Below are 27,244 nucleotides of genomic sequence, written 5' to 3'. Positions count from 1 at the left end.
AGACATCATCCCTCTTGTCAAAGAAAAGAAGGAAAAAGCCGACACGTGCTGTAAACAGAAGAAGAAGCCCCAGGAAGAAAATTGTTAGATCGAAACTGGATTTCTTCTCCTAAGATTTCCTACCTACCGCATAAGGATTTTCAACCTTCAATCACCGCCTCATTGAATCTATTCAATGCTGAAAATGTTGATGTGAGTGTCAAGCACGGATACTATGAACAATTTTATCCTCAACAACCCCTCTCCGATAATATCCACATCAAATTTATTCCAATGAAGACTACTTTGTGGACATGTCTTCAACATTTATAGATTTACAAATGAAAGTCCGGAAATCCGATAATACAATGCCAATTCGGGCCGATGGAATATCCTATGAAAATTGTATATTACATAATTTATTTCGTCAAATTAGTGTCTACATCAATGGCACACTGGTGAGCACAAGCAACAATCTCTCAAATTATACTAGCTATATGCAATTCATGTTGATGACACCCAAGTCATACAAGGAATTGAGAGGCTCTTCCAATGGATATGAATATATTACTAACACTGATAGTACAGTTGCACTTAAAAATGCTACAACTAGTGAATTACATCTATTTGGAAAAATATATCATGAAATATTTAATATACCCCAATGGCTGCCGCCCAATGTTAAAGTGGATATAAAATTGACGCTTGTACCCTCCAATTTCATATTGAGAAAAGAACTTGCTGCCAATCTGATGTAAGTCTCTCCCTCACCTCGGCAATACTTCATGTACGCAAACAACAGGTCATGAGTTTTGTTGCTTTGGCAGTGGAAAAACTGAGAGCCAATGGGAATAATATTAAACTACTTGTTTCTCATACAATCACCAATCAACGTCATATTGCCATGGGCTCACGCACCTTCACCGATTCATCCTTTATCAATGGTGAAATTCCGTCAAAACTCGCTTTGGCATTTGTAAAAAGCGCCAGTGCAATAGGATCGTGGACTGAATGTCCACATAAATTCGAGATGTTATGACTTTCATCTCTTGTGTGCAAAGTAAACGGTATTCCACTCTACAATCTATCTTTTGATAAATCCTATAGAACATTGTATGAGTTGACCATGCAAACCCTAGATCATGACTCTCAACTATTTGAAAATGGTATAACCGAAGATATGTTTGCTAAAACACATGGTATCATTGTTCTGGATATGTCTGGCACACAGGATATCAGTATACTATCTACGGGGAGTGTCCGTTTAGAGTGTACATTTGCCAACCCTTTGGCTGAGAGTATTGAGCTAATCTCACTAAATCAATATGAAACCTATTGGGAAATCACTCCCGAAGGCAGTGTTCTACTAGACTTGGCGCCATGAACACCAGTCAAATAATCAATGTATCTAATATGGACCCCTACATGTCCCAGTACAAATCCTATTGTCTGCCCTCGGAATTTCTTGGAAAAATTCAAAATGTCAACAATACCTTAATTATTGTTAATAGCAGTCCGTCGACTGTGCTGACGGGTCATTGGCTGTGCATCTTTCAAATAATGAAGACAATTAAATTTTTTGATCCTCTTGGTCTACCCTATACATTCTACACACCCCACATCAGCAACTATATTGAGAGCAGTGGGAAAACTATTATTCCAAATCGAAAAAGGGTGCAGGATCTAACGACTAAAAGCTGTGGCTTCCATGCACTACTATATTTTGTGTTCCGATGTCGCGGCTATACTTACAAGCAGTTTCTCCACATTTATGTTGACAATCCCCGTCTGAACGACTTTCTAGTGGAAAATATCCTCTCAGAGCTATACTGTATTGATTTCAGTGCCCTAAGAGTAAAGTGCTTAAAAAATATTTGTGAATTTGTATATTAATAATATGTATATATATATATATATACAACAATGTCTTTAAATCTTCACTTTAGATTTCTTCTTCTTCTTCTACGATGTTTAGGCAACTGTCGTGAACCACTAATGCTGGTAAATCATTTGGATTCACTGTATATTGATCTTGATTGACTGCAAAGTCAGGGTCAAATTTTCTACAGTACAATGAAACTTCACTCTTGTCATATCTCTTTGTATAGTCAATGATACTATTTGCATTCATATTAGAAATTCACGAGTTTCAATCTGTCTATTTGAAGCAATATCACAAACAGTGTTTTCAAATGGTGAATCACAATCGGTAACTGCCAAATAAAAATCACTTGGTTTATAGTCATAATAGGCAGTGTCGTCAGAACGATGACGTAAAAACCAAATTGTCTTGTTGGCCCAACAGTTGAATCGTAGACCAGATTCCTCTTCCCAGAATAATTTAAATCCACGACGATACCTCTTTCGAATTTAGGGGGGGGAAGCCATCTACATTGAATCCATTGGCAATGTTTTCAAAAGTGTATCCACGATATGTTTCTGCTTTCTTCCAAATAATATATCAATAAATAGACTATAAGCACTTGAGTCACATTTCAAAAGTTTCATTCAATAGTCCAATGGTGAAGAATTACTCTTCATTATATTGTCAAGTGTTCCCTGACGAGATAATATCCTGCGTTTAAGAGATAACTCGAGAAAATCGTCATCCAAAATCAAATGTTTTTCCATAAACACTAGATTTGATCTAATTCTCTCTTTCTCAAATATATTAATTTTTCAATCCTTTCACTCTGACTGCTGACTTTAGACTGACCCTGATTCATTAGCCCCTAGCCTAACCTGACCAGAGAAGAAAGGGAACATTTATGATTTCAAAACAATTCTAATGAATAATTACAAACACAACAACAATAGTAAGCACGTACAATTAGCGATACAGTTTATTGTCTTCGATATACCTCACCAACACATTTAAAGCACTTTAAAGTTCTTTCAAATCGGTTATATCAACTTTTGCGGCGAAACATAATTGATCCTCCATTTTAAATTTGCTCAAGGATATCACATATCTTGCATATACTAAATCCCATTCCAGACAAAGCCCTGATCCTTTCGTGATTTCCACTGCAATGTTTGGGGCTCTTGTATTATTACCTTCAACTCCACTATCAACTTCTAGGAGGGTAAACATTCCACTCGCCATCAACAGAAATATATATCCAAATGAGTAAAGTCAAAACTGTTCTTCTTCTCACTCCTTTGAATTCTATTCACAGACTAATAAAACTGGCAAAAAACCCTTTCCTTATATTCTCTGCAATCCTCCGCCGCTAATATGTAAGCGAGGCTCTGATTGGCTGACAAGGATAATAACATTCGTCCCGAGCGTGCACTTGGCCAAAACAACAACAACGACAAGATCTTGAAAGAAGAGGTCATTGACTCCGGTCCCCCAGTTTGACTCAATAATCCAGAAAACATCCATCAAAGTGAGAAAGTTCCTGTTTTTCAAATTCTCACTGACAAAAACCATAAAACAGACATAAATTACTGTTGACATTCGAGAAAAACATCAAATAAATTGACCAACACACATAACCGTCCAAGAAACAGCCATAAATGTGAGAAAATCCAGAAAACATCCATCAAAGTGAGAAAGTTCCTGTTTTTCAAATTCTCACTGACAAAAACCATAAAACAGACATAAATTACAGTTGACATTCGAGAAAAACATCAAATAAATTGACCAACACACATAACCGTCCAAGAAACAACCATAAATGTGAGAAAATTCCTGTTTTTTCAAGAGAGAAAAATTCTGTTTTTTCATTCTCAGTGAGAAAACCATAAACCACGTGGTCATGTCAGCGTTACACTAAATTGTAGATGGCAGCAGGGGTGCCCGTCACGAGTATAAGATAGGTATCTACTTGCGCCGCTAAATCAATTTTGTGATAAATTTGTCCAGCTACTTTAAAGCCAAATATATTTCGACTGTTTATGGTCCGATTATCGCTTATGCTGAATGAGGCTAGAAAAAAACACGAGTCCAAATTTCGAATACTTTTATGAAACTCTTCAGAGGGCAAATGACGTCCTAAAAAAAGGCAAACCAATTCATTTAGAAATTGAGGTGGTGACATTGCAATTCGACCATGCAAGCAGCAATCTCCAAACGTTTTGTACAGCGCTTGAGAATAGTTATTGAATAGAGATATAAAAAAATCAATTGTCTTCATTGATAAATTAAGAAAAGAGCTAAAACTGCGAAAAGAAAAAGAAATAAAAGGATTATTTTTCCCACCCTTCGACAAGAAGAAAGCTATCATTAATTTAAAAGGAGAAAAAGAAAATAATTATCCTTTTCAAATAGTTCGTGGTAACGAACTGTAAGTAAGATGCGACCCGGCTCAATAGTACTAAAACTAAAAAACGGTTGATACCAATAGACATATCAAAAGAATTGGTTTTTTGTGCTGATTTCAAATATATAAATTTCATTAAATTTAGTCTTACCCATCAAAGGTTACTTGGACAAAGGTTGCATCATCCTCAACACCTCGCTCTGTACGCTAAAGTTTCGATTTTGTCCCAATTCTTTAATAATGACTCCTGAAACAGAAGGGCCGTTTAGTTAGATTAATAAGACGCTTTTTTAAAAGCATTGAAAAACTTTAGCGTAAAGAGCGAGGTGTTGAGGAGGGGCAACCCCCTTTATATACGTAATAATTTCTGTTCGTTTTCAGTTTGAATGTTGCTTCTTACTTTCAGTTGAAAAAAATTTTTTTTTATTTAATTCACAGGTATGGGGGGGGGGGGTGGGGTGGGCTGATCACAAAAAAATCTAAAGTCGTCAAATATAAGTTATTTGCTAGTACCAGCCTGGCCCATAAGACTTTTGCAACTTAAATTTATTTTTCTAGCATCATCAATTTCGCAACAGCATAAACACCAAATAAAAATTAATAATATATATTTAAAAAAAAATACTTGTAAAAAACAGTAGAAACAAATCATACAGGGACCAAATTAAGAAAATGGGGGGTGGGGAGATTTTCGGCCGACAGAACTCAATTTAAGCATAAGAAAACACATTAAAATCAAATTGTTTTTGATAAAAAGTGCAATTCTCAAAGGTTTTTTTCTTAGGAAAAAAATTTCCTGAGCTGAAAAAAATTAAGATTCTTCAATAGAAAATCTGAAAATAGGGATAAAGGAAAAAATCAATAAGGGAAGGAATGTACCCTTTCTTGGGTAAGAAGCATGTAACTGACAATTTTATTGACCAATTACGATGTTTTGAACTAGATTTTCTTAAGAATTCCAGAATTTCATATTCCAGGAGCTGTGAACATGAAATTAGGTGACATAAAATTTATTTAATTAGGCAGGAAGGGTGGGTGGCAAAGACAGGGAGTAGGGCTTATGATGAATAAGGAAGCTGCTAAGTCCTGTTTAGGCTGGGAGGATATAAGAGGCAACGCTATAGTATTGTCTATACTAAAGGTCATAACGGTCCAATATTTTTTTTTTTAGAGGCACTTCATATGGTCGTATTAACTTCCGAAGGGGCTCGTTTGATTAGAAATCGGAAATTCTAGTGCCCTATTTCAGAGTCACAAGTGATCAAAGGGCAACAAGCCCCCCCCCCACGCCTTTTTTCCCAAAATGCATCTGATAAAAGTTTTTAGATAGCTATATTTTATTAAATAGTTCAAAAATCAGATAACAGATCTCCGTGGTCGGCACAACCCCCCGGGGCATGTGGGCAGGCCTTTAGGTTATATCTTGGGGGCATGTGTGGTTCTCATGGAAGGGGTGCTCATATAAACTTCAGAGGGGGCTCATTTGATTGGAAATTGAAAATTCTAGTTCACTTTTCAAGATTCAAGAGATATCAGGGGGCAACTAGTCTCCCTCCCCCGCCCGTTTTCCCCCAAACCCATCTGATAAAAGTTTTGAGATAGCAGTTTTGTTAAAAATAGTTCAAAGGTCAGACAAAAAATTCTGGGTTCGACACAACCCCCCAGAGCCCTGGGGCAAGTGTTTTAAGTTATACCTCGGGGACATATAAGTTTTTATTTAAGGGGTGGTCTTATAAACTTCAGAAATGGCTCATTTGACTAGAAATTAAAACCTCTAGTTATCTTTATTTGAATCAAAAATGATTGGAGGGCAACTAGCCCCTCTCACACGCCTTTTTTTCCCAAATGCAACCGATAAAAAATTTTGAGATTGCCATTTTTTAAAATAGTTCAAAAATTAGATAACAAAAACTCTGCGTCGACACAGCCCGGAGGCAGGCATTTTGAGTTAAGCGCTGGAGGAAAATATGGTTCTTATGGAAGGGGTGTTTGTATAACCTTCAAAAGGGGCTCATTTGATTAGAAAGTGAAAATTCTAGTTGACTTTTTAAGAGTCAAAAGAAATCAGAGGGCAAGTAGCCCCCCCCAACCACCGCAATTTTTCCCCAAGCCCATCTGATAAAAAATGTTGAGATAACCATTTTGCTAAAAATAGTTCAAAAGTCAGACAACAAAAACTCCGGCGTTGACACACCCCCCCCCCCCAGAGCCCTGGGGCAAGTTTTATAAGTTTTTATGTAAGGGGTGGTCGTATAAACCTCAGAAGTGGATCGTTCTATTGGCGTCATAGATGAAAATTTTATCAAAATGAATGAGTTCCTGCATAATTTTTTTAGATCAGGGTGCAAGAATTGATTTGGAAAATAAGGTTAAGAAGACTAAGTCACTAACACTGGAAATAATCGAAGCTGAAGAGGTGATCTTGGGTAATAAGAAGATCTACAATAGGTATATCTTCACTTACCTGACTTTGAATATAAATAAAGATGGTGGAGGGAGTGAAGATGTTAATTGTAGAGTAGCCAAGGCCCAATGTGCTCTTTCTTAGTTAAAAAGTTTGGAAGGATAGGAAGACAAGTCGGCGAATCAAAATTAAAATGTTAAAAGCTACAGGGATGAAAATGGTTAAGTATGGTTCTGAAAAGTGGGTGCTCCGAAAGACGAATGAGGATTTGTTAGATGTTTTCCAGAGTAATTGCCTATGGATTCTTTGGGATTCCCGCCTCACTGACTGCATTTTCAAACTGTAAGGGGTACGTACAAATGTGGGTCTCGCTTTCTAGGGCTAGTGACAATTAAATTGAGAAAAAAAACAGAAAGGAAAAATGTAAGGTAAAAAGAGAGACATAATCTGAAAGCTCAAACAGAAAACAATTTTAAAGATTTTTTTTTGTCAGCTCGCTGCTTCGGGAAAGTACTGGATGGCAAAATTTGAAGAACGGGTTAGACTAGGAGATTCTGGGAAGGAGTTGAGGTTGTTCTGTCCCTTTTTGAGGCCATTGATTCCGTTTGATCGGGGGGGGGGGAGGGAGAAGTCCATTCCGGAGGTCAGACATGATATTCGGCTTGGCCCATTGGCACCTTCAGCCAACAAGTGTTTGGCCACTTGTGAGCTCCTCACCAAGGCTTAGCCTTTCCAAACCCTGGTCCCTGGGAGATACTCTCTCCTATTACCAGTTAGCACCAATCCCCCCAAATCTTTACCCTAAAAAATGAACATGTAAAGAATGTGGCATTGGACTTTACGGTCCCTACCGGCGGTGGTAGTTGAACAAACAGATGATCTAACTATCGTTGGCTGATCGACAGAATGGAAGTACATATTTGCGGATTTTTATAGCCAAAGAAATAAAAAATTAAGCACTCGTTGATTCAGTGAATAGCCTATAGCTATTGGTCAATTAGAAATTAGAACATAAACTTAGCATCCAAACTTTTGCTCAAATCCTAATTGACAAGACCATTGATTTACCCCCTTGTATTTTCAGTGATGTATAACTGGGCAGTTTTTTTTTTTTTATTGTACAATCACTTTTGCTTTAAGATGGCCAATTTTTCCTCCAAAACTTCTTTTTTGAGCAATTCAAAGAGCACAATCTTCATGTCTACACGCGAACGCAATAGAGAAATAGAGCTTGGTTCTACTCTTGTGTAGCGGTATAATATCCTGCGAAAGTTCTGTTTTGCCATTGTAAGTTTGATACAGAGCTGACGTAGCTCAATATGAAAGGTCAACGCGTCAATATGAAAGAGTCTTGACTCTTTATTTTTATAAGGTCAATTTTGGTTAGTCACTAAAATATTATGTCGGATCTACCGAAAGAACATAATGAAAAGCTATTGGTTAGAATCATAGCCATAAAAAATAGCATAAAAATAACAACTTTAATATAAATAGCTCATCCACCCTCAATCTTTGTCAATTGTACTATGACAATTTGAATCACTTCGACCTTTGTAGTTTGAGCATACAAATAGTACTCGGCGCAAACGAATTTAAAAGGGTTTGTTATTTAAGATAAATATTGGAAGCGTTTTTTTTTTTTTTTTTTTTTTTTTTTTTTTTTTTTTTTATCTACAGTCTATTTGTACTATGGAAATACCTAATTGGACTAATTTGATAACCTCTAGTGAATTTTAGGAAGATGAATTAGTCTTTCATGAATATAATTTTTTCACTGAAAGAAAATCTTTTCCTTTGTGCCTTTTGATATCCCTCCTCTTTCTCTGTTTTTGTACATCTCACCCCTGAGATGTACAAAACTCCTGACACAAAACACAAAATCACAAAGAAGAGAAGAAACGAGGACAATAACAGCAAGTGAAATAATTAAAATATTATGCAAATATTTTCGTCAAGACCTCCACTTGACCATCCTCAGGTTGACCGCTTGACCGTCCGTTGCGGTGACCTTTTCACCGTTACTCTGAAAGGATCATCTTATTTTAGTTTCGTGTTTTGTTTCAAGGTTGAACTTTTATATTTTATCAGTTTTATTCTGCACTGACAGTTAAGTGTAGGTCATGACCAAAATATTAGCTTTATTTTTTTTATTTTTTCACCGGCTGTTATTGTCCTCGTTTTATCTTTTCTTGGCGATTTTATGTTTTGTCATGATTTGCCAGTGTGGTCTCAGAAATTATTGACACAAAAAAACCATAGACTGCTTCTTAAAATGAAAAGAAATGCAAAAAAAAGCCAACTCCACTGTTGAGGACTGTGTATTTGTTGTTTTCTATTATATTATGGCATTGTATATACCTAATAAAACAATTACTACTACTACTGCTAAAACTTCACTGCAGTACCAAGCCGCTTGAGGCCATACACAGTAACTCACGCTTCTCTTCCAGCCCAATATAGTCAAAGCCTCCTTCTTTACACCCTCCTTGAGAAATTTCTATTTCTTTTAAATATTTACTTATGACCTCCTCCCAACCCATTAGGGGACAGCCCGCTTTTTGTTTGGCCCTAGACGGTCGGCCAACAAGGACAATATATGGCAATCTTTCAGCCTAGCCACCTCATCATTTCTCTTATGAAACCGGGATTGAACTTCCTTTTTCGTACAGCTTACTGTTTGAGATACGGTCAGTCAGTCGGGTACCCAAAAAAATCAGTAGGTAATCTCTCTGGAAAACATGTTGCAACTCTTACTTGACCACTTGACGACTTTACTTGACCACTGTCATCACTATAGCTTCCGATATTCTACTCTTGGTTCATAGACTTATCTTCCTATTCTCCCAAGTTTTTTAAAACTGTGAAAACAAAACCTGGACCTTGACTGTTCTTCTTTTTACATTTTCACTACAACCACCGTCTATATTAATAATACTACCAAGGTAAGTGAAAACATTCACGTGATCGATTATCTTATTACCCAAAACCATCTCTCAACCTTAACTTATTCTTGATTTTCAAATTAAGCATCTTGCATCCTGAACTCACAATACCTCTAAAAGTTTATTTACTTTGCTAGCATTTTCATCTAGGATGCTTCAATCATAATCATAATCTAAGTCTAGGAGTGTTTTACCCCATTTGATTCTGTGTTCTCCCATTGAAGTTACTCTACTCCCTACGACAAAGTCAATCAAAGTGAAGGATAGAAAAGGGTGTAGAACGGAACTCTGCTTAACTCTTAATTTAATGCGAAACTAGCTACTAAACTCATTTCCTTAACAGCAGCAATGTTCTTGTCATACATGGAACTAATACCTTTAATGTATTTACCTTTCACATCATACAATTCATACATTCATAATCTTCAGTAACGTATCCCTAACCTAACAATCACCATATTTAAAAAAAAACTCATTTACCTCGCTATTAACACCTGGGGCCTTATTTTTTGCTAACCATTTTATTACTTTCACTAATTGTTATTCACAAAATAAATCTCCATTCACATCCAAAGTATCACAAACTTTTTCATTCTGTTCTATATCTTTTCCTGCAACTATCATGGTTTATTAAATTCTCAAAATGTTTTGCCCATCTTTCTTTAACTCTTTCCTTGTCACTAATTTTGCCCAGGTTCCTATCTTTAACTGGGACAAATTTAATTTGACCATTTCTTACTGAGTTTACTTACATGTCTGTACAATAATTTATTATAATGCTGTTTTGCTGCATGTTCCTGATTTTTGGCGATTTTATCCATGACCTCCACTTCACACCTCCTTAATTTGCACTTTAATACTTTCTCCACTTTCTCTACATTCCTCTTGTTTTCATATAATGTCTCACACAAATAATTCTTTTAAAGGTCCCTCTTTTGTAATAAACATAATGCGTTTTCACTAATATTCCTTGCTGCGTTTATAATTTTTTTTTCCTAAGACACCATCAGTAAATTCACAAACTGTTTTTGAAAAATAGTTCCATCCATTTTCAAAATTGGCAAATTTTATGCTTTCCAGTTTAGTTTTCAATCGTCCATGGATAATTTATCTCAAAGTCTGATCCTGGAGTGTACCAACGTCATAACTTCTCGGAAGGTAGCTAGTCTTCTAAAATTTCGGCTTTAAATTAACCTTAAAAACTACTAGATGGTGATCTATACTTTTAATATCAATAACAGAACTCCTATAACCCTAGTACCTTGTATCAATCCTTAAAGTCTTTGGTTTATAGTAACACAATCAATGAGGCTAACTGTCTTATCAATATGTGTGCACCATGTTAACTTATGGGCCATTTCATATTAACAAACTCTGTATTTGTTATAGCTAGATTGTTATACCTATAAATTTGCAGTAGCCTGTAACCGCTACTGCTTTTGCTACATGAAATTTACCTAGGCTATAATATCATCTATCCCCATTTCTACCAATCTGGGAATCCAAATTGCCAAATTAAAATGTCATATTTCTACCTCGGACCCTGTATATTTGTTCCTTTAGCTGTAAGTAAAAATTTATCTGAATCAGTACTGTCTCTATTAGTCAGTTCTGCACGGTATCTACTACTATGACTGTTCCCCTGCACTTTTTAGTTGTAAAATGAGTGACTACCGAGCGAATTCTACTATAAATACCTTCCCAACCTAAACAAGACTTGGCAGCTTCCTTTTTCATCATCTGCCCTACTTCCTGCCTATGTATCCTATTATTCCTGCCTGAGTAAATAAATTCTATGTCACCTAATTTCATGATTCCTACCCATGGGACAAGAGTTTCTGAAACCCCTAATAAAACCAGTTCGAAGGCTGTAATTCCTTTGGAATTGTCGAAAATATATTTTGTTTCTTATCGCTTTTTATATCTGTATAGACGTAATATTTTTTATTCAGGCCAATAATGAGCAAATATGGGCTCGCAAATTCACTGAAGTATGTAAATTGATGTTCAAGATTGAAGTACCCTTGCAGCGTAACAGTGGAACAGGGATAGTCAGTTTCCGAAAGCTTCTTCTAGATAAGTGTCAGAAGACTTCTGAAAAGCAGAAGAAGTACGAGGAAGAAATTGCGTCTAAACGAAAAGCCCTACTGGAAGTCGATACAGAAGAAAAAAAGAAAGAATTACGAATGGAATTGGACGAGAAACTAGGAAAACTAAAACATATTATGTTAGGGAATATAAGGTAAACTTTTTTTCAGTTTTGTAACTGCTAGAATCTTTTGATATTTTCAATTATTATTTTTTATTCTAGTTCTTACGAAATGATAATATGGCCAGAAATGTCAGTTTCTGCTCGTTCCATTTAATTCGTGAAGTAGATTGATACTAATACAAACTTTATGTTCTATTCTTAGTCCTATAACATTTAATCTTACTAAAATCTTATTAAGAAACTAAGAATTATAGACAACACAATAGCGTTTCCTAAGTAAAGAGCAACGTGGGCACAATGTTATTTGTTTGTTTTTTTTCTAGCTAGACCAAGGTACTTCATACAGAAGGAGGTGTCGTAGAAACTTCTAATGGAGCTCATTCGATTAGAAATTGAAAGGGCTAGTGCCCTTCTTAATAGTAGAATATGATTGAAAGGCAACCACCACCCCCCATGCCCCATTTCCCCAAACTCATCCAATCAAAATTTTAAGATACCCATTTTGTTCAACATAGTTGAAAGGGCCGTAAATTATGGCTTTGAGGATGACAAACCTCTTCCCACTGCTCTCAGGGAAAGGGTTGTAAGTAGTGCCCTTCGAGCATTTAAGATTTTTATTGTAAATGGTGGTCGATTAAACTTCGAAAGGGGCCAATTTGACTGGAAGTTGAAAGTTCTAGTGCCCTTTTAATAGTTAAAAAATGATTGGAAGGCAACCAGCCCCTCCCCCCTCCAAATTCAAATCAATTCCACAAACACATCCAATCCAAAAAAAAAATATTTAGTAATTTAGTTCAGCATAGTTAAAAGATCTAATAACTGTGTCTGTTGAGGATGGCAACATCCCTTCCCACAGCCCTCAGGGCTAAAGTTGTAAGTTGATGTCCCGGGGGTATATAAAGTTCTTATGGAAAGGGTGGTCGTGTAAATTTTGGAGGGGACTCTTTAGATTGGAAACCAGAAGTTCTAGTGGTGTTTTCAATGGTCATAGTGATTGGAGGGCAACTAGCCCCCCTCCCTCCCTCACGTTTTCTTTCCTCAAACGCATCTTATAGAAATTTTGACATAGCCATTTTATTCAAAATAGTCTCAAGATCAGGTAACAAGGCCTTCGGGGTTGAAAGTACTCCTTAAAACCTTGGGGTAAGGACTATAAGGTTTTTGGAAGGGTGGCTGCATAAAATTTAGAGGAAGCTTTTTAATTGGAAATTAAAAGTTCTAGTTCCCTTTTAAGAGAACTAGACAAATAAATTTTTTTGGAAGGGTAGTTGCATAAAATTTAGAGGAAGCTCTTATTCGAAAGTAAAAGTTCTAGTTTCCTTTTAAGAGTGAAATTGATTAGCCCCCTCCCCATACCCACTCAGACACCTCTTTTTCCCAAACGCATCTGATCAAAATCGTCACATGGTCATGTTGTTCAAAATAGTCCAAAAGCAATATAACAATGCCTCCAGGGTTGACGCAACCCACCAGATCACTGGGGTAGAGGTTGTAAATTATGTCATGGGGGTCTATAAGGTTTTTATGGAATAGATGGTTATATCAACTTCGAATTGACTTGATAACAGGAAGCCCTATGCCCCCACCCCTTATTTCCCCACCCACTCCCTTCCCCCCCCCCAAAAAAAAAAACAACCAATCAACATTTTTAGACACATATTTTCTTAAGTAATGTTGAAAGGTTCAGAAATTAACCTTTGTGGATGTCAACCCCCACAGTCCTCAGGGCCCCTTCGATCTGTCTGAGGGAGAATCTGAACTGTAATGAGGAGAATCTGGCTGTAAGTTAAGCAATAGGTTCATTGCTTACATATAGCATATGTTATTGACTTTCTATAAATATTATTATTGCTTTCTAAAAAGACAAAGGACACTTAAATGAGCCTTTTACAGAATTTTGAAGGAAGTGTTGGACCAAATCAAAACAAATTGTGTGCATACGGGTTGTCAAAAAGGCTAAACTCAGGAATGGCTTGAGTATATTAATTTGGAGCTTTCAGGAAATAATAAGGGTGATGACAAATTGACTAAAAAGGTAATATTTGCATGCTACAACTGCTATTACAACTACCACCGCTGCTACTACTACTACCACTACACTAGTACATGTAAAATATCGAGGAAAATTTTGAACTAAATCAAAAGACACTATGCTCATTGTCAAAAGAGTGTATCTCAAGAACGGATTTGGGTATTAAAATGGAACTTTGAGAGAATGCTTAAAGGAAAGATCAGTTGATCAAAAGGCAATATGTGCAAGCTACTTCTTGTTATACTACAAATACTACTTCTACATTTTGTAATACTACTACTTCTAAAACAACCATTTTTAGGCTAAGAGCATTAAATTGAAAATTTATAGAATTATATGAATATACAGACTATCAAAAGGGTATTTCAGCGATACCACAGCAGCGGTTAATTGTATTAAATTGAAACTTCCAGGACATGATGAGAGGAATGTTTAACCAACCAGAAGGCTTTATGTTAATACTACTGCTGCTACTAGAACTGCTGCTATTACTACTAATATTACTACTATTGTAACTGCTATTGCAACTATGTCTAAAGGTATGAAGTTGAAATCCTCAGGGAATGTTGAAGGGGGTAGTGAACTGAATCAAAGCACGCTCTCTGTATTTAGGTTGTCAAAGGGCGTATCAGCACTGTCTTGAGAACAGTTTAGTGCGTGAAGTTGAAACTTACAAGGCTTGTTGCTGGAGGTGTTGAACTAACCAAAAACCATTCCTTTTGATTTCAATTTAATAACGGGGTTTTCTTCAAGAAAACAAACAAAACACAAAAAATAAACACTGAAAAATAACAATGCAACAGAATAATCAACCCTCCTTAAGCTTTGGCTTGTTTGGAGTAACCCCTTAAACACGGGAATAAAATTTGAAAATAAAAACTAAAAAAAATAAAGAAAGAGAAGGAAAAAAATGTGAGCTTGCATTACTCCCGGTCGCAGTAACTTTTCCAAACAACAACTCATTCCATTTGCCAACACATAAAAAAAAAGCTGTGTCCATCCTAAAAAAAAAAAATCAAATAATTTATTTCCACTTAATTATTTTTTGTGGGAACTTGAGAGACAAACGATTTTAAGATCTTTTGCGGAAACCACACACATTTGCTGACTTTCTTAAAATTGCAGACAAATTATTCCAAACGTTTGGCCTAATATGACGTGTTGAAAATAAACATCTAGGTCTAATGACTTGAGGTGTCCTCACTTTATTATCATATCGTATAAAATAAATGTTTGTTTCATTTAAAATTTTTAGGTAAACAAATTTAGTAAACACTAAGGAACTAATTTGGAGAAACACTTATACATGAATAACGCATGATAAAATCTTACTATCCCTGACAGTGGGATGATATTCAACTGTACGTGTTGAGATCTAAATCATATGTCTTTACTTTCTCCTGTCAACACTCGCAGTACCATGTTCTGCATCATACGTAATTACTTCAAGTGAACTGAAAACGTACTAGACCATATACGCACATAATATAACGAATACGGGACCAAAGAGGAATAGATTATTCTCATCACATAATTCAGGAATATATTCTTTAACTTTCTCGACATTCTAACATTTCTTGCAATCTTACTGCTAATAAAAGACATATATTTTTAAAGCTAAGGCTTTAAACAGTAACATTCATCAACAATAACACCAAGATATCATATGATATTGGTACGCTTGACTGTATAATTATCTATTTGTATATCAGTGATCCAGTGGTAATAATTAGAGGACCTACCATACATAAGAAACCTTGATTTATTATGATCTAACAAATGTTTATTTTCTCTCATTCACTTATCTATGCTTAGCATACTCTTTTTCATTATTTCTATTAAACGAGCTGAAGTCTCTGCTGTCACAGTAAAATGGATATCATCAGCGAAGCTGGGAATGGTAACTTTAGAAATAGTATATAAACCGCAAGAATTATTCATCAATGTTATTGCAGAAAAGGTTAAGTCGTTTATTCTAGGAATAAAAGGGGGTATTGGACAAAACCCTGGAATACATCAGATTCAACTACTCTTTCTCTCGCCTTAGCATCAGTCATTTCTACATACTGTCTCCTATCATTCAAAACGATTCAAATAGCCTCAATACCTTTCCTCTTATTCCACATTTTCTAGCTTCCACAATAGAATTACATGGTCAAAAGTCTCGAATGCTTTTACAGCATCTTAGAAAATACATGCCACCTAAAACCCTGGTCTAGAGCATCATTTACCAACGTAGTCAACATCAAAATTGCCTGTTCTGTAGACCAAATTGATTAGGATGAAAAAAACCATCTATTCTCCAAAAACTCAGATACTCTAATGTTTATAAGTTTCTCTAATAACGTCGCTGTAGCAGAAAGGAGGGATATTGACCCCTAACTATTTACATTATTCTTCTCTCCTCCTTTGAATAAAGGGATTACCCTAGTACCTTCAAGGTAATCAGTGTGTAAGCCATTTTTAAAATTTCCATTAATCGGTTACAAAATTTGGTTCAATGTGACAGGAAAAATTGCCTTAAACAGTTTCAGTGACATAATATCAGACCCTGTACCACTATTTTGCAAATTTCCTTTCCACATCATTCAATTCTTTTTTAGTATTGGTCGTATATACATTACTACTTTCAGGCAAAAATTGGGTGAAATCACCATAACTTGGATACTGCGCAGCTGGCGATGCTAACTTGTCACCTATGTTATAAAAATGATCACACCTTCGTTCAGCTGTTTGATTAATATTTCATCATTATTATCTTGATTATTCGGATTAATTCACAGATTTTATAACTCTCGAGGTCTTGCCAAGGTTACCTTCTGCCATCCTGTAACAATCGCTCAGGAAATCTACTTTATCTCTAGGGAGCTAACTATTCAACTTATTACTATATGCTTTATAATATTTGTATCACTTACATCATTACTTAACACTGGCTTTTTAAATAATTCACGTCTCTTTGCTAAAGAAACCAAAATACTTTTCGTAATCCATGGCTTCTTCGACATATCATAATAGCTATTTCTCTGCTTTGTTCGAATACATTCAACTATCGCATTCTTAACCATTTATCTTTTTTCATTGCAACAACTGAAAAATGGGTATAAGATAAGATAGGAGATAAGATTTATTGCTGAAAAACAGCTATCACAAGCCCAATAGGGCCGAATTTGCACTTTAGCGTCAAATAAAGCGAAAAAAGAACAACAAAAACAAGCAACAACAGAAAATTATGAAAGGGTCAATATTAAATACGTAAAAATGTTAAAAACAAAAACAAATTAAACTCATAAAATTAGAAGGTTAATGTCCAGTCAGCAAAAATGCCAAAAAAAACGAAAACTCGTAAAATTAACAAGGGGATAAAAAAGAATTAAAAAAAAACACAGATTAGTTAGTAACTAAAAAACATAAATGAAAACCTCCAAATTTGCAAAATGGGCATTAAAATTAATAACTATGAGGTTATTGAGGTAAAAAGTGAGTGAGGGGGGGGGGGGAGGCTGCGTATAGTCACTGATTGAAAATATCAACTGTATAAGGGAAAAAAGTTCTTATATATCGTTCATTACAAACTCTTATTGGGGCAAGAAGAGGGATATTTGTTGACACAGAACGCGGGAGGTGGGGTCGAAGGGAGTAGTATGCGTCGTCTGGATTCTGGGCCTTTACGTTCCTTCCTATGCTATTCTGGGCCTTTACGTTCCTTCCTATGCTATTCTGGGCCTTTACGTTCTTTCCTACGCTATTCTGGGCCTTTAATTTCCTTCTTATGCTATTCTGGGCCTTGACATTCTTTCCTATGCTATTCTGGGCCTTTAAGTTCCTTCTTATTCTATTTGGGGCCTATGCGTTCCTTACTATGCTATTCTGTGCCTTTACATACTTTCCTAGGCTATTGTGGGCCTTTATGTTCCTTCCTATTATATTCGGGGCCTATACGTTCCTTCCTATGCTATTCTGGGCCTTTACGTTCCTTCCTATGCTATTCTGGGCCTTTACATTCCTTCCTATGCTATTCTGGGCCTTTACGTTCCTTCCTATGTCATTTGGGGCCTTCCTATGCTATTTTCAAAGAGATTCAGAGCTCCCTTACATGGCATATGGAATTCTATGGAAGCTATAGCAAGGACTGGTTTGGTGGGTATAGTCTGGTTTAGTTTTTCAAAGAGAGTGAGTATTTGACATTTTTGCAAAAAGGGATTCGCAAATTGGACACTATGAACGATATTAATTAATGTTTTGAATAATAGGAGTGTGAATGATTCTAATTAGTGACTGGATTGTATGAAGGGGGAGAAAAAAAAGGATTAAACTGATTCCCAGTTAAGGTAACCCCGAAGTAGTTGTTAATTCAGGTAATTTGTTATAAATTTAAAACATCATCAGTCTATTAAAATGACTAACGACGATAGAATGACATTGTGACTTGACCTAGCTTTACCTTTCCGATGTGGTCTGTATAATACACAAGTTATTTTTGATAAGTATTGTCAATTTAAAATAGAATCTAACGTTCCCTTCGTTCCCCCATTTCTGAGGGCAGGGGAGGGGTGGGGTCAATTTTGGAGGGAAAACCAAAAATACTCAGAATCGAAAATAAACGGGATCTGCCTCAAGGGGAAGGCTCAAAGACCCTTCGTTCCCATAATTATGAGGGCAGAGGAGGGAGGGGAGGAGTCAATTTCAGAGGGAAAACCAAAAATACTCAGAATAGAAAATAAACAGGATCTGTCTTATGGGCAAAGCTCAGAGGTCCTTCGTTCCTCCATTTCTGAGGAGCAGGAGAGGGAGGGGTCAATTTTGGAGGGAAAACCAAAAATACTTAGAATCGAAAATAAACGGGATCTGCCTCAAGGGGAAGGCTCAAAGACCCTTCGTTCCCACGTTTCTGAGGGCAGGGGAGGGAGAGGGGAGAGTCAATTTCAGAGGGAAAACCAAAAATACTCAGAATCGAAAATAAACAGGATCTGTCTCATGGGCAAAGCTCAGAGGTCCTTCGTTCCACCATTTCTGAGGGCAGGGGAGGGGGAGTCAATTTCAGAGGGAAAACCACAAATACGCAGAATCGAAAATAAACGGGATCTGCATCAAGGGGAGGGGTGGGGGCGATGACGGATTGAATGTCTCAGACTAGTGATAGTGCTGTACTGTGGTACGAATTGCTTGAGAAAAACCCAAATGAATTAGTTGAAAATAAAGTTTTAACAAGAAATATCTGAAATTTTTTTTTTTGGGGGGGGGGGGGGATGGAGCGATGACAAATTGTTTTAGTTAAATGGAGTCGAGTTGCACGATGGTTCAGTAGCACAAGGGATCAGTAGCACGAGGGTTCAGTTGTATGGGGTTTTGGTTATACAGGAGTTCAGTTACATGGGGGGTTCAGTTGCATGGGGGTTTAGTTAAATGAGGCTTGAGTTGCGCGGGAGTTGAGTTGCACGAGGGTTCAGTTGCATGGGGGTTCAGTTACATGTGGATTCAGTTACATGGGGAATTAGTTAAATGCAGTTGAGTTGCATAGTCTCGTTGGAAAAAAAATTGGAGGTCATACTTAAACAGTTCTATTAAGAGCTATTGCTATGGAAATGACTCATTTTTGAATTGAAACTATGCTTTTCTGACTGAAAATACACATTTGAATCAGAAAATGCAAAAATGTACACAATTGAAACAGAGAAGTATGTTTTGACGATATTTTCTATAATTTCGTCTGAAAAATTGGAGTTCACGCTTCAAGAAGTTCTATCAAGAGCTATTTCTACGGAAATGGTTCATTTTTGAACCAAAACTATGCTTTTCTGACTGAAAATATACATTATAATCAGAGAATCGTGTATTGATAGTATTTTCTATAGTCTCGCTTGAAAAAATTGGAGTTCATACTTAAACAGTTCTATTAAGAGCTATTGCTATGGAAATGGTTAATTTTTGAATCGAAACTACGCTTTTCTGACTGAAGACACACATTTGAATCAGAAAAGTGAAAATGTACACAATTGAAACAGAGAAGTGTGTTTTGACTGTATTTTCTATAATTTCGTCTGAAAAATGGGAGTTCACACTTAAAAAGTTCTATTAAGAGCTCTTTTTTAAGGAAATGGTTTATTTTTGAACAATAAACTACGCTTTTCTGACTGAAAATACACATTATAATCAGAGAAATGTGTTTTGATAGTATTTTCTATAGTCTCATTGGAAAAAAATTGGAGTTCATGCTTAAACAGTTCCATTGAGAGCTATAGCTACGGAAATGATTCATTTTTTGAACCAAAACTACGCTTTTCTGACTGAAGATGTACATTATAATCAGAGAAATGTGTGGGACCATCAAGCACAGTGCTATGAGCTAGACTCCTATTGCGCATTTTCATTTTAAATGTTATTACAGATCCGAGTAAAACCATTATCAGTATACCTCATTCTTTCATTCTAACTTAACTTGTAGGAATAGGACTTCATTCAAACAAGTAAATCAGTTTTATATAATTTATAATAGTGTACAAAAAGACTATTATTTTTCCTCATTCTCCCCCCCCCCCCATGACCAGGTGCTAATGTCTCCATCTCGCTCGCGCTCAATTTTCTTCTTAATATAAGGTAGAAATTAAGGCTACGCCATCTCCATATTTCGTAATATCCATCATGTGTAAGGTAGTGATAATCGTCCAATCTAGGTTCCCGATCTAAAAAAGAAAAAATTAAAAATTAAAAAGCTTAAAATATATGGAATTTGTATATGATGTAATGAACAAAAATTATTACTGGCAAAACCCCTATGCATTCCCAAGACCAGTGTGGGAAGTTGCGGGTTAGGCGGGAGGTTACAAATAAATGAAACCCAAACTGAAAAGAAATTACAATAAATAATCGAGTCAAACTCAAAACTAGCAGAAATTAACATAAGTTGGGGGCAAAACCCCTATGCCTTCCCAAGGTCAGTGTGGGGAGTTGGGGGGTTAGGTGGGAGGATCTTTCCATGGAGGGGGCTATGGATTTCCCAGCTGGAAATTAAGCTTCTTCTTATCATTATTCTGCAATTCAAACGCTTAATACCCCAAGCATATGCGAGTCAAATTTCACTTTAAAGTGCTGGCGTATCTGATGAAACAGTTTAAGTCGTATGATCAATTTAGTAAGGACACTCGATATCCTTAAAATGTCCGATTCAAACTATTAAACCTAAGGAAATTCATATATTTGGAATCAGTATACAAAGCCAAGGTATTTTTTTGGGGGGGGGACAATGATAGAGTGGATGTCTTTTTTTCTTTTTTTTTATTTGTTATTTAAATTTTGAAACATATTCTTGTGCATACCGATACTCCTATTGATGAGGACTGATGGTTCTCATTCAATATTTTTTCATGAAAAACAAACTATTTTTTCTTTAACTAATTTTTTTTTGGACTTCGACATTATTCAGCTTTTTGACTCTTTTGATTTAAATGTTAAAACATATTCTTGTGCACACCCATACTCCTATTGATGAGGGCTGATGGTTCTCATTCAATATGTTTTCATGAAAAACAAACTATTTTTTTCAACTAATTTTTTTTTTGGACTTCGAAATTATTAAAAATTTTTACAATTTTGATTTAAATGTTAAAACATATTTTTTTGCATACCCATACTCCTATTGATGAGGACTGATGGTTTTCATTCAATATTTTTTTTATGAAAAAAAAACTATTTTTTTTTACTTCGAAATTATTCAACTTTTTTTTTCTTTTTTTTTATTTGTTAACATGGTATTTTTTTCAACTTTTTTTTACATCTCTAAATCATATCGGAAAAATAGAATGACGCTTTTGATTTAAATATTAAAACATATTATTGTGAACACCCATACTCGTATTGATGAAGACTGATGGTTCTCATTCAATATTTTTTCATGAAAAACACTGTTTTTTTTAACTAATTTTTTTTGGACTTCGAAATTATTCAACTTTTTACATCTAAATCATATCAGAAAAATAGAATGACAGTTTTGATTTAAATTTTAAAACATATTCTTATGCATTCCAATACTCTATTGATGAGGATTGATGGTTCTCATTCAATATTTTTTAATTAAAAAAAAACTATTTTTTTTTTAATAATTTTTTTTTTTGGACTTCCAAATTATTCAACTTTTTTTTACATCTCTAAATCATATAAGAAAAATAGAATTACACTTTTGATTTAAAATTTAAAACATATTCTTGTGCATACCCATACTCCTATTGATGAGGACTGATGGTTCTCATTCAATATTATTTCCACTGTTTATCGACATTAAGTTGTTAAGAAGGCTATTATTTCATTGAAAATATGCATAAAGCTACTCACCAAGTTTAGCGAAATAAAATTGTCTATTTGCGTTCCACTTCATGCTCCAAATTGTAAGAAGGAACTGAACATACATCATCCCATTTTTAAGGCATTTTATACATTATATCTTGGAAATTAAGCCTCTTCTTATCAGTATACATTATACCCTGGAAATTAAGCCTCTTCTTATCATTATTCTGCAATTCAAACGCTTAATACCCCAAGCATATGCATACGCGCGCGTACATAGGCTAACCTAACCTATGATTTTGGTATTTCTGTGCAATAATGTGGAATTTGGTAACATGTGTGTATGTTTGTGTGTGTGTCTGTGTGTGTTTGTGTGTGTGTGTTCCGACTCTTGCATAAGAAAACCTTAAAATTTAGTAAATTGTCAAACGATTTCAAAATATAACCTCTTAGTTTAACTGAGGTATTGGACCTTTCATCTATGCCAAAAAAAAATAACTAGTTGAAGATGTGTTTAAATTCTTCATCAACATAATATCAAAAACATGAAAATTAAAAATATAAATGCGTATTTTCAATGAAATAATAGCCTTCTTAACAACTTAATGTCGATAAATAGTGGAAATAATATTGAATGAGAACCATCAGTCCTCATCAATAGGAGTATGGGTATGCACAAGAATATGTTTTAAATTTTAAATCAAAATTGTAATTCTATTTTTATGATATGATTTAGAGATGTAAAAAAAAAAGTTGAATAATTTGGAAGTCAAAAAAAAAAATTTATTTAAAAAAAATTGTTTTTTTTTCATGAAAAAATATTGAAGGAGAACCATCAGTCCTCATCAATAGGAGTATCGGTATGCACAAGAATATGTTTCAAAATTTAAATAACAAATAAAAAAAAGAAAAAAAAAGACATCCACTCTATCATTGTCCCCACCCCCCCTCCAAAAAAAAATACATTGGCTTTGTATACTGATTCCAAATATATGAATTTTCTTAGGTTTAATAGTCTGAATCGGACATTTTAAGGATATCGAGTGTCCTTACTAAATTGATCATACGACTTAAATTATTTCATCAGATACGCCAGCACTTTAAAGTGAAATTTGACTCGCATATGCTTGGGGTATTAAGCGTTTGAATTGCAGAATAATGATAAGAAGAGGCTTAATTTCCAGCTGGGAAATCCATAGCCCCCTCCATGGAAAGATCCTCCCACCTAACCCCTGACCCCCCACACTGGCCTTGGGAAAGCATAGGGGTTTTGCCCCCAACTTATGTTAATTTCTGCTCGTTTTGAGTTTGACTCGATTATTTATTGTAATTTCTTTTCTGTTTGGGTTTCATTTATTTATAACCTCCCGCCTAACCCCCAACTTCCCACACTGGTCTTGGGAATGCATAGGGGTTTTGCCAGTAATAATTTTTGTTCATTACATCATATACAAATTCCATATATTTTAAGCTTTTTAATTTTAATTTTTTTTTTAGATCGGGAACCTAGATTGGACGATTATCTCTACATTACACATGATGGATATTACGAAATATGGAAATGGCTTAGCCTCAATTTCTACCGTATATTAAGAAGAAAATTGAGTGCGAGCGAGATGGAGACAATAGCACCTGGTCATGGGGGGGGGGGAGAATGAGAAAAAATAATTTTTTTTGTACACTATTATACATTGAATAAAACTGATTTACTTGTTTGAATGAAGTCCTATTCCTACAAGTTAAGTTAGAATGAAAGAATGAGGTATACTGATAATGGTTTTACTCGGATTTGTGATAACATTTAAAATGAAAATGCGCAATAGGAGTCTAGCTCATAGCACTGTGCTTGATGGTCCCACTCATTTCTCTGATTATAATGTATATCTTCAGTCAGAAAAGCGTAGTTTTGGTTCAAAAAATGAATCATTTCCGTAGCAATAGCTCTCAATAGAACTGTTTAAGTATGAACTCCAATTTTTTCCGATGAGACTATAGAAAATACTATCAAAACTCATTTCTCTGATTATAATGTATATTTTCTGTCAGAAAAGCGTAGTTTTTTGTTCAAAAATAAACCATTTCCATAAAAAATAGCTCCTAATAGAACCTTTTAAGCGTGAACTCCCATTTTTCAGACGAAATTATAGAAAATACAGTCAAAATACACTTCTCTGTTTCAATTGTGTACATTTTCACTTTTCTGATTCAAATGTGTATCTTCAGTCAGAAAAGCGTAGTTTCGACTCAAAAATTAACCATTTCTATAGCAATAGCTCTTAATAGAACTGTTTAAGTATGAACTCCAATTTGTTCCAGCGAGACTATAGAAAATACTATCAATATACGATTTTCTGATTTTAATGTATATTTTCAGTCAGAAAAGCGTAGTTTTGGTTCAAAAATGAACCATTTCCATAAAAATAGCTCTTAATAGAACTTTTTAAGCGTGAACTCCTATTTTTCAGACGAAATTATAGAAAATATCGTCAAAACATACTTCTCTGTTTCAATTGTGTACATTTTCACATTTTCTGATTCAAATTTGTATCTTCAGTCAGAAAAGCACAGTTTCAATTCAAAAATGAGTCATTTCCATAGCAATAGCTCTTAATAGAACTGTTTAAGTATTACCTCCAATTTTTTTCCAACGAGACTATGCAACTCAACTGCATTTAACTAATCCCCATATGACTTAATCCACATGTAACTGAACCCCCATGCAACTGAACCCTCGTGCAACTCAATTCTCGCGCAACTCAAGCCTCATTTAACTAAACCCCCGTGCAACTGAACCCCCCATGTAACTGAACTCCTGTATAACCGAAACTCCATACAACTGAACCCTCGTGCTACTGAACCCTCGTGCTACTGAACCCTCGTGCAACTCGACTCCATTTAACTAAAACAATCTGTCATTGCTCCATCCCCCCCCCAAAAAAAAACTTTTCAGACATTTCTTGTTAAAACTTTATTTTCAACTAATTCATTTGGGTTTTTCTCAAGCAATTCGTACCACAGTACAGCACTATCACTAGTCTGAGACATTCAATCCGTCATCGCCCCCCCCCCTCCCCGTGATGCAGATCCTGTTTATTTTCGATTCTGAGTATTTGTGGTTTTCCCTCTGAAATTGACTCCCCCACCCCTGCCCACAGAAATGGAGGAACGAAGGACCTCTGAGCGTTGCCCATGAGACAGATCCTGTTTATTTTCGATTCTGAGTATTTTTGGTTTTCCCTCTGAAATTGACTCCCCCCTCTCCCTCCCCCGCCCTCAGAAATGTGGGAACGAAGGGTCTTTGAGCCTTCCCCTTGAGGCAGATCCCGTTTATTTTCGATTCTGAGTATTTTTAGTTTTCATTCCAAAATTGACCCCTCCCTCTCCTGCCCCTCAGAAATGGAGGAACGAAGGACCTCTGAGCTTTGCCCATGAGATAGATCCTGTTTATTTTCAATTCTGAGTATTTTTAGTTTTCCCTCTGAAATTGACTCCCCCTCTCCCTCCCCGGCCCTCAGAAATGGGAGAAAGAAGGGCCTCTGAGCCTTCCCCTTGAGGCAGATCCCGTTTATTTTCGATTCTGAGTATTTTTGGTTTTCTATCCAAAAATGACCCCTCCCCTCCCCGGCCCTCAGAAAAGTGGGAACGAAGGGAACGTTAGATACTATTTTAAATTGACAATAATTATCAAACATCACTTGTATATTATACAGACCATATCGGAATGGTAAAGCTAGGTCAAGTCACAATGTCATTCTATCGTCGTTAGTCATTTTCATAGACTGATGAAGTTTCAAATTTATAACAAATTAACTGAGTTAACAACTCCTTCGGGGTTACCTTAACTGCTAATCAGTTTAATGTTTTTTTTTCTCCCCCTTTATACAATCCAGTCACTAATTAGAATCATTCACACTCCTATTATTCAAAACATTAATTAATATCGTTCATAGTGTCCAATTTGCGAATCCCTTTTTGCAAAAATGTCAAATACTCACTCTCTTTGAAAAACTAAACCAGACTATACCCACCAAACCAGTCCTTGCTATAGCTTCCATAGAATTCCATATGCCATGTAAGGGAGCTCTGAATCTCTTTGAAAATAGCATAGGAAGGCCCCAAATGACATAGGAAGGAATGTAAAGAACCAGAATATCATAGTAAGGATCATAAAGGCCCCGAATATAATAGGAATGAACATAAAGGTCAACAATATCACATGAAAGAACATGAAGTCCCTGAATCGCTCAGGAAGGAACGCATAGCCCCCAAAAATAATAGGAAGGAAAGTAAAGGTTCAGAATAACCCAGGAAATAATTAAAAGGCCCAGAATAGCATAAGAAGGAACGTATAGGCCCCAAATAGCATAGGAAGGAACGTAAAGGCCCAGAATAACATAGGAAGGAACGTAAAGGCACCAAATAGCATAGGAAGGAACGTAAAGGCCCAGAATAGCATAGGAAGGAACGTAAAGGTCCAGAATAGCATAGGAAGGAACGTAAAGGCCCAGAATAGCCTAGGAAAGAACGTAAAGGCCCAGAATAACATAGGAAGGAACGCAAAGCCACCAAACAGCATAGGAAGGAACTTAAAGGCCCAGAATAGCATAAGAAGGAACGTAAAGGCCCAGAATCCAGACGACACATACTACCGAAGGGGAGAATATTGACCATAGAAAAGGGGAGTTGTTCGAGAGTTTTGAAGGGCATTGTTAGCAAAACTCAAGGTAATTTTTATTCTCATTTCCTTAAGGGTAACAAGATTAGCTCTCCTAAGAAGGGAAACATAAGGTACTTTACCCTCATTGAAGATAATTCTTAGGCACCTTTTTTGGGCTGCCTTTATTCTGTCCGACAATTCAATGGAAATGCTAGGATGCCAAACAAGACAGGCGTACTCAAGGGTTGGGCGTACAAATGACAGGAAAATCCTCAAACAATGCGATTTAGGGCATTTAAATTTTTTAAGGGGTTTAAGAAGGGAAAATGCGGCATTTGCACGTTTTAAGATGTCATTAATATGACAATCCCATTTTAAGTCGCTTGATATGGTAACGCCCAGTAATTTTATAGTGGTAACAGACATTTCAGGGGGGATTGGACAGGAGAAAGTAGGGGAATTTTTAAGGA

The 27,244-nt window shown here is 35.8% G+C and overlaps 1 protein-coding gene across 2 annotated transcripts in view; it reads left to right on the top strand.

The window, feature by feature from the left end:
• Nucleotides 1–27,244, top strand: part of LOC148948971 (uncharacterized) — a 364,117-nt gene that overhangs the window by 70,586 nt on the left and 266,287 nt on the right. For both annotated transcript variants that reach the window (XM_089094847.1, XM_089094846.1), the window contains exon 5: nucleotides 11,546–11,835. In XM_089094847.1, coding sequence (XP_088950973.1) covers nucleotides 11,546–11,835 — 290 coding nt within the window. The remainder of the gene's footprint in view (nucleotides 1–11,545; nucleotides 11,836–27,244) is intronic.

Source organism: Artemia sp. Qi Xiang Cuo, chromosome 9 (assembly GCF_049724085.1).
Source record: "Artemia sp. Qi Xiang Cuo chromosome 9, ASM4972408v1, whole genome shotgun sequence".
Taxonomy (NCBI): Eukaryota; Metazoa; Arthropoda; class Branchiopoda; order Anostraca; family Artemiidae; genus Artemia; species Artemia sp. Qi Xiang Cuo.
The sequence above is the reverse complement of the archived record's forward strand: the minus strand, read 5'-3'. Positions and strand labels throughout refer to the sequence as shown.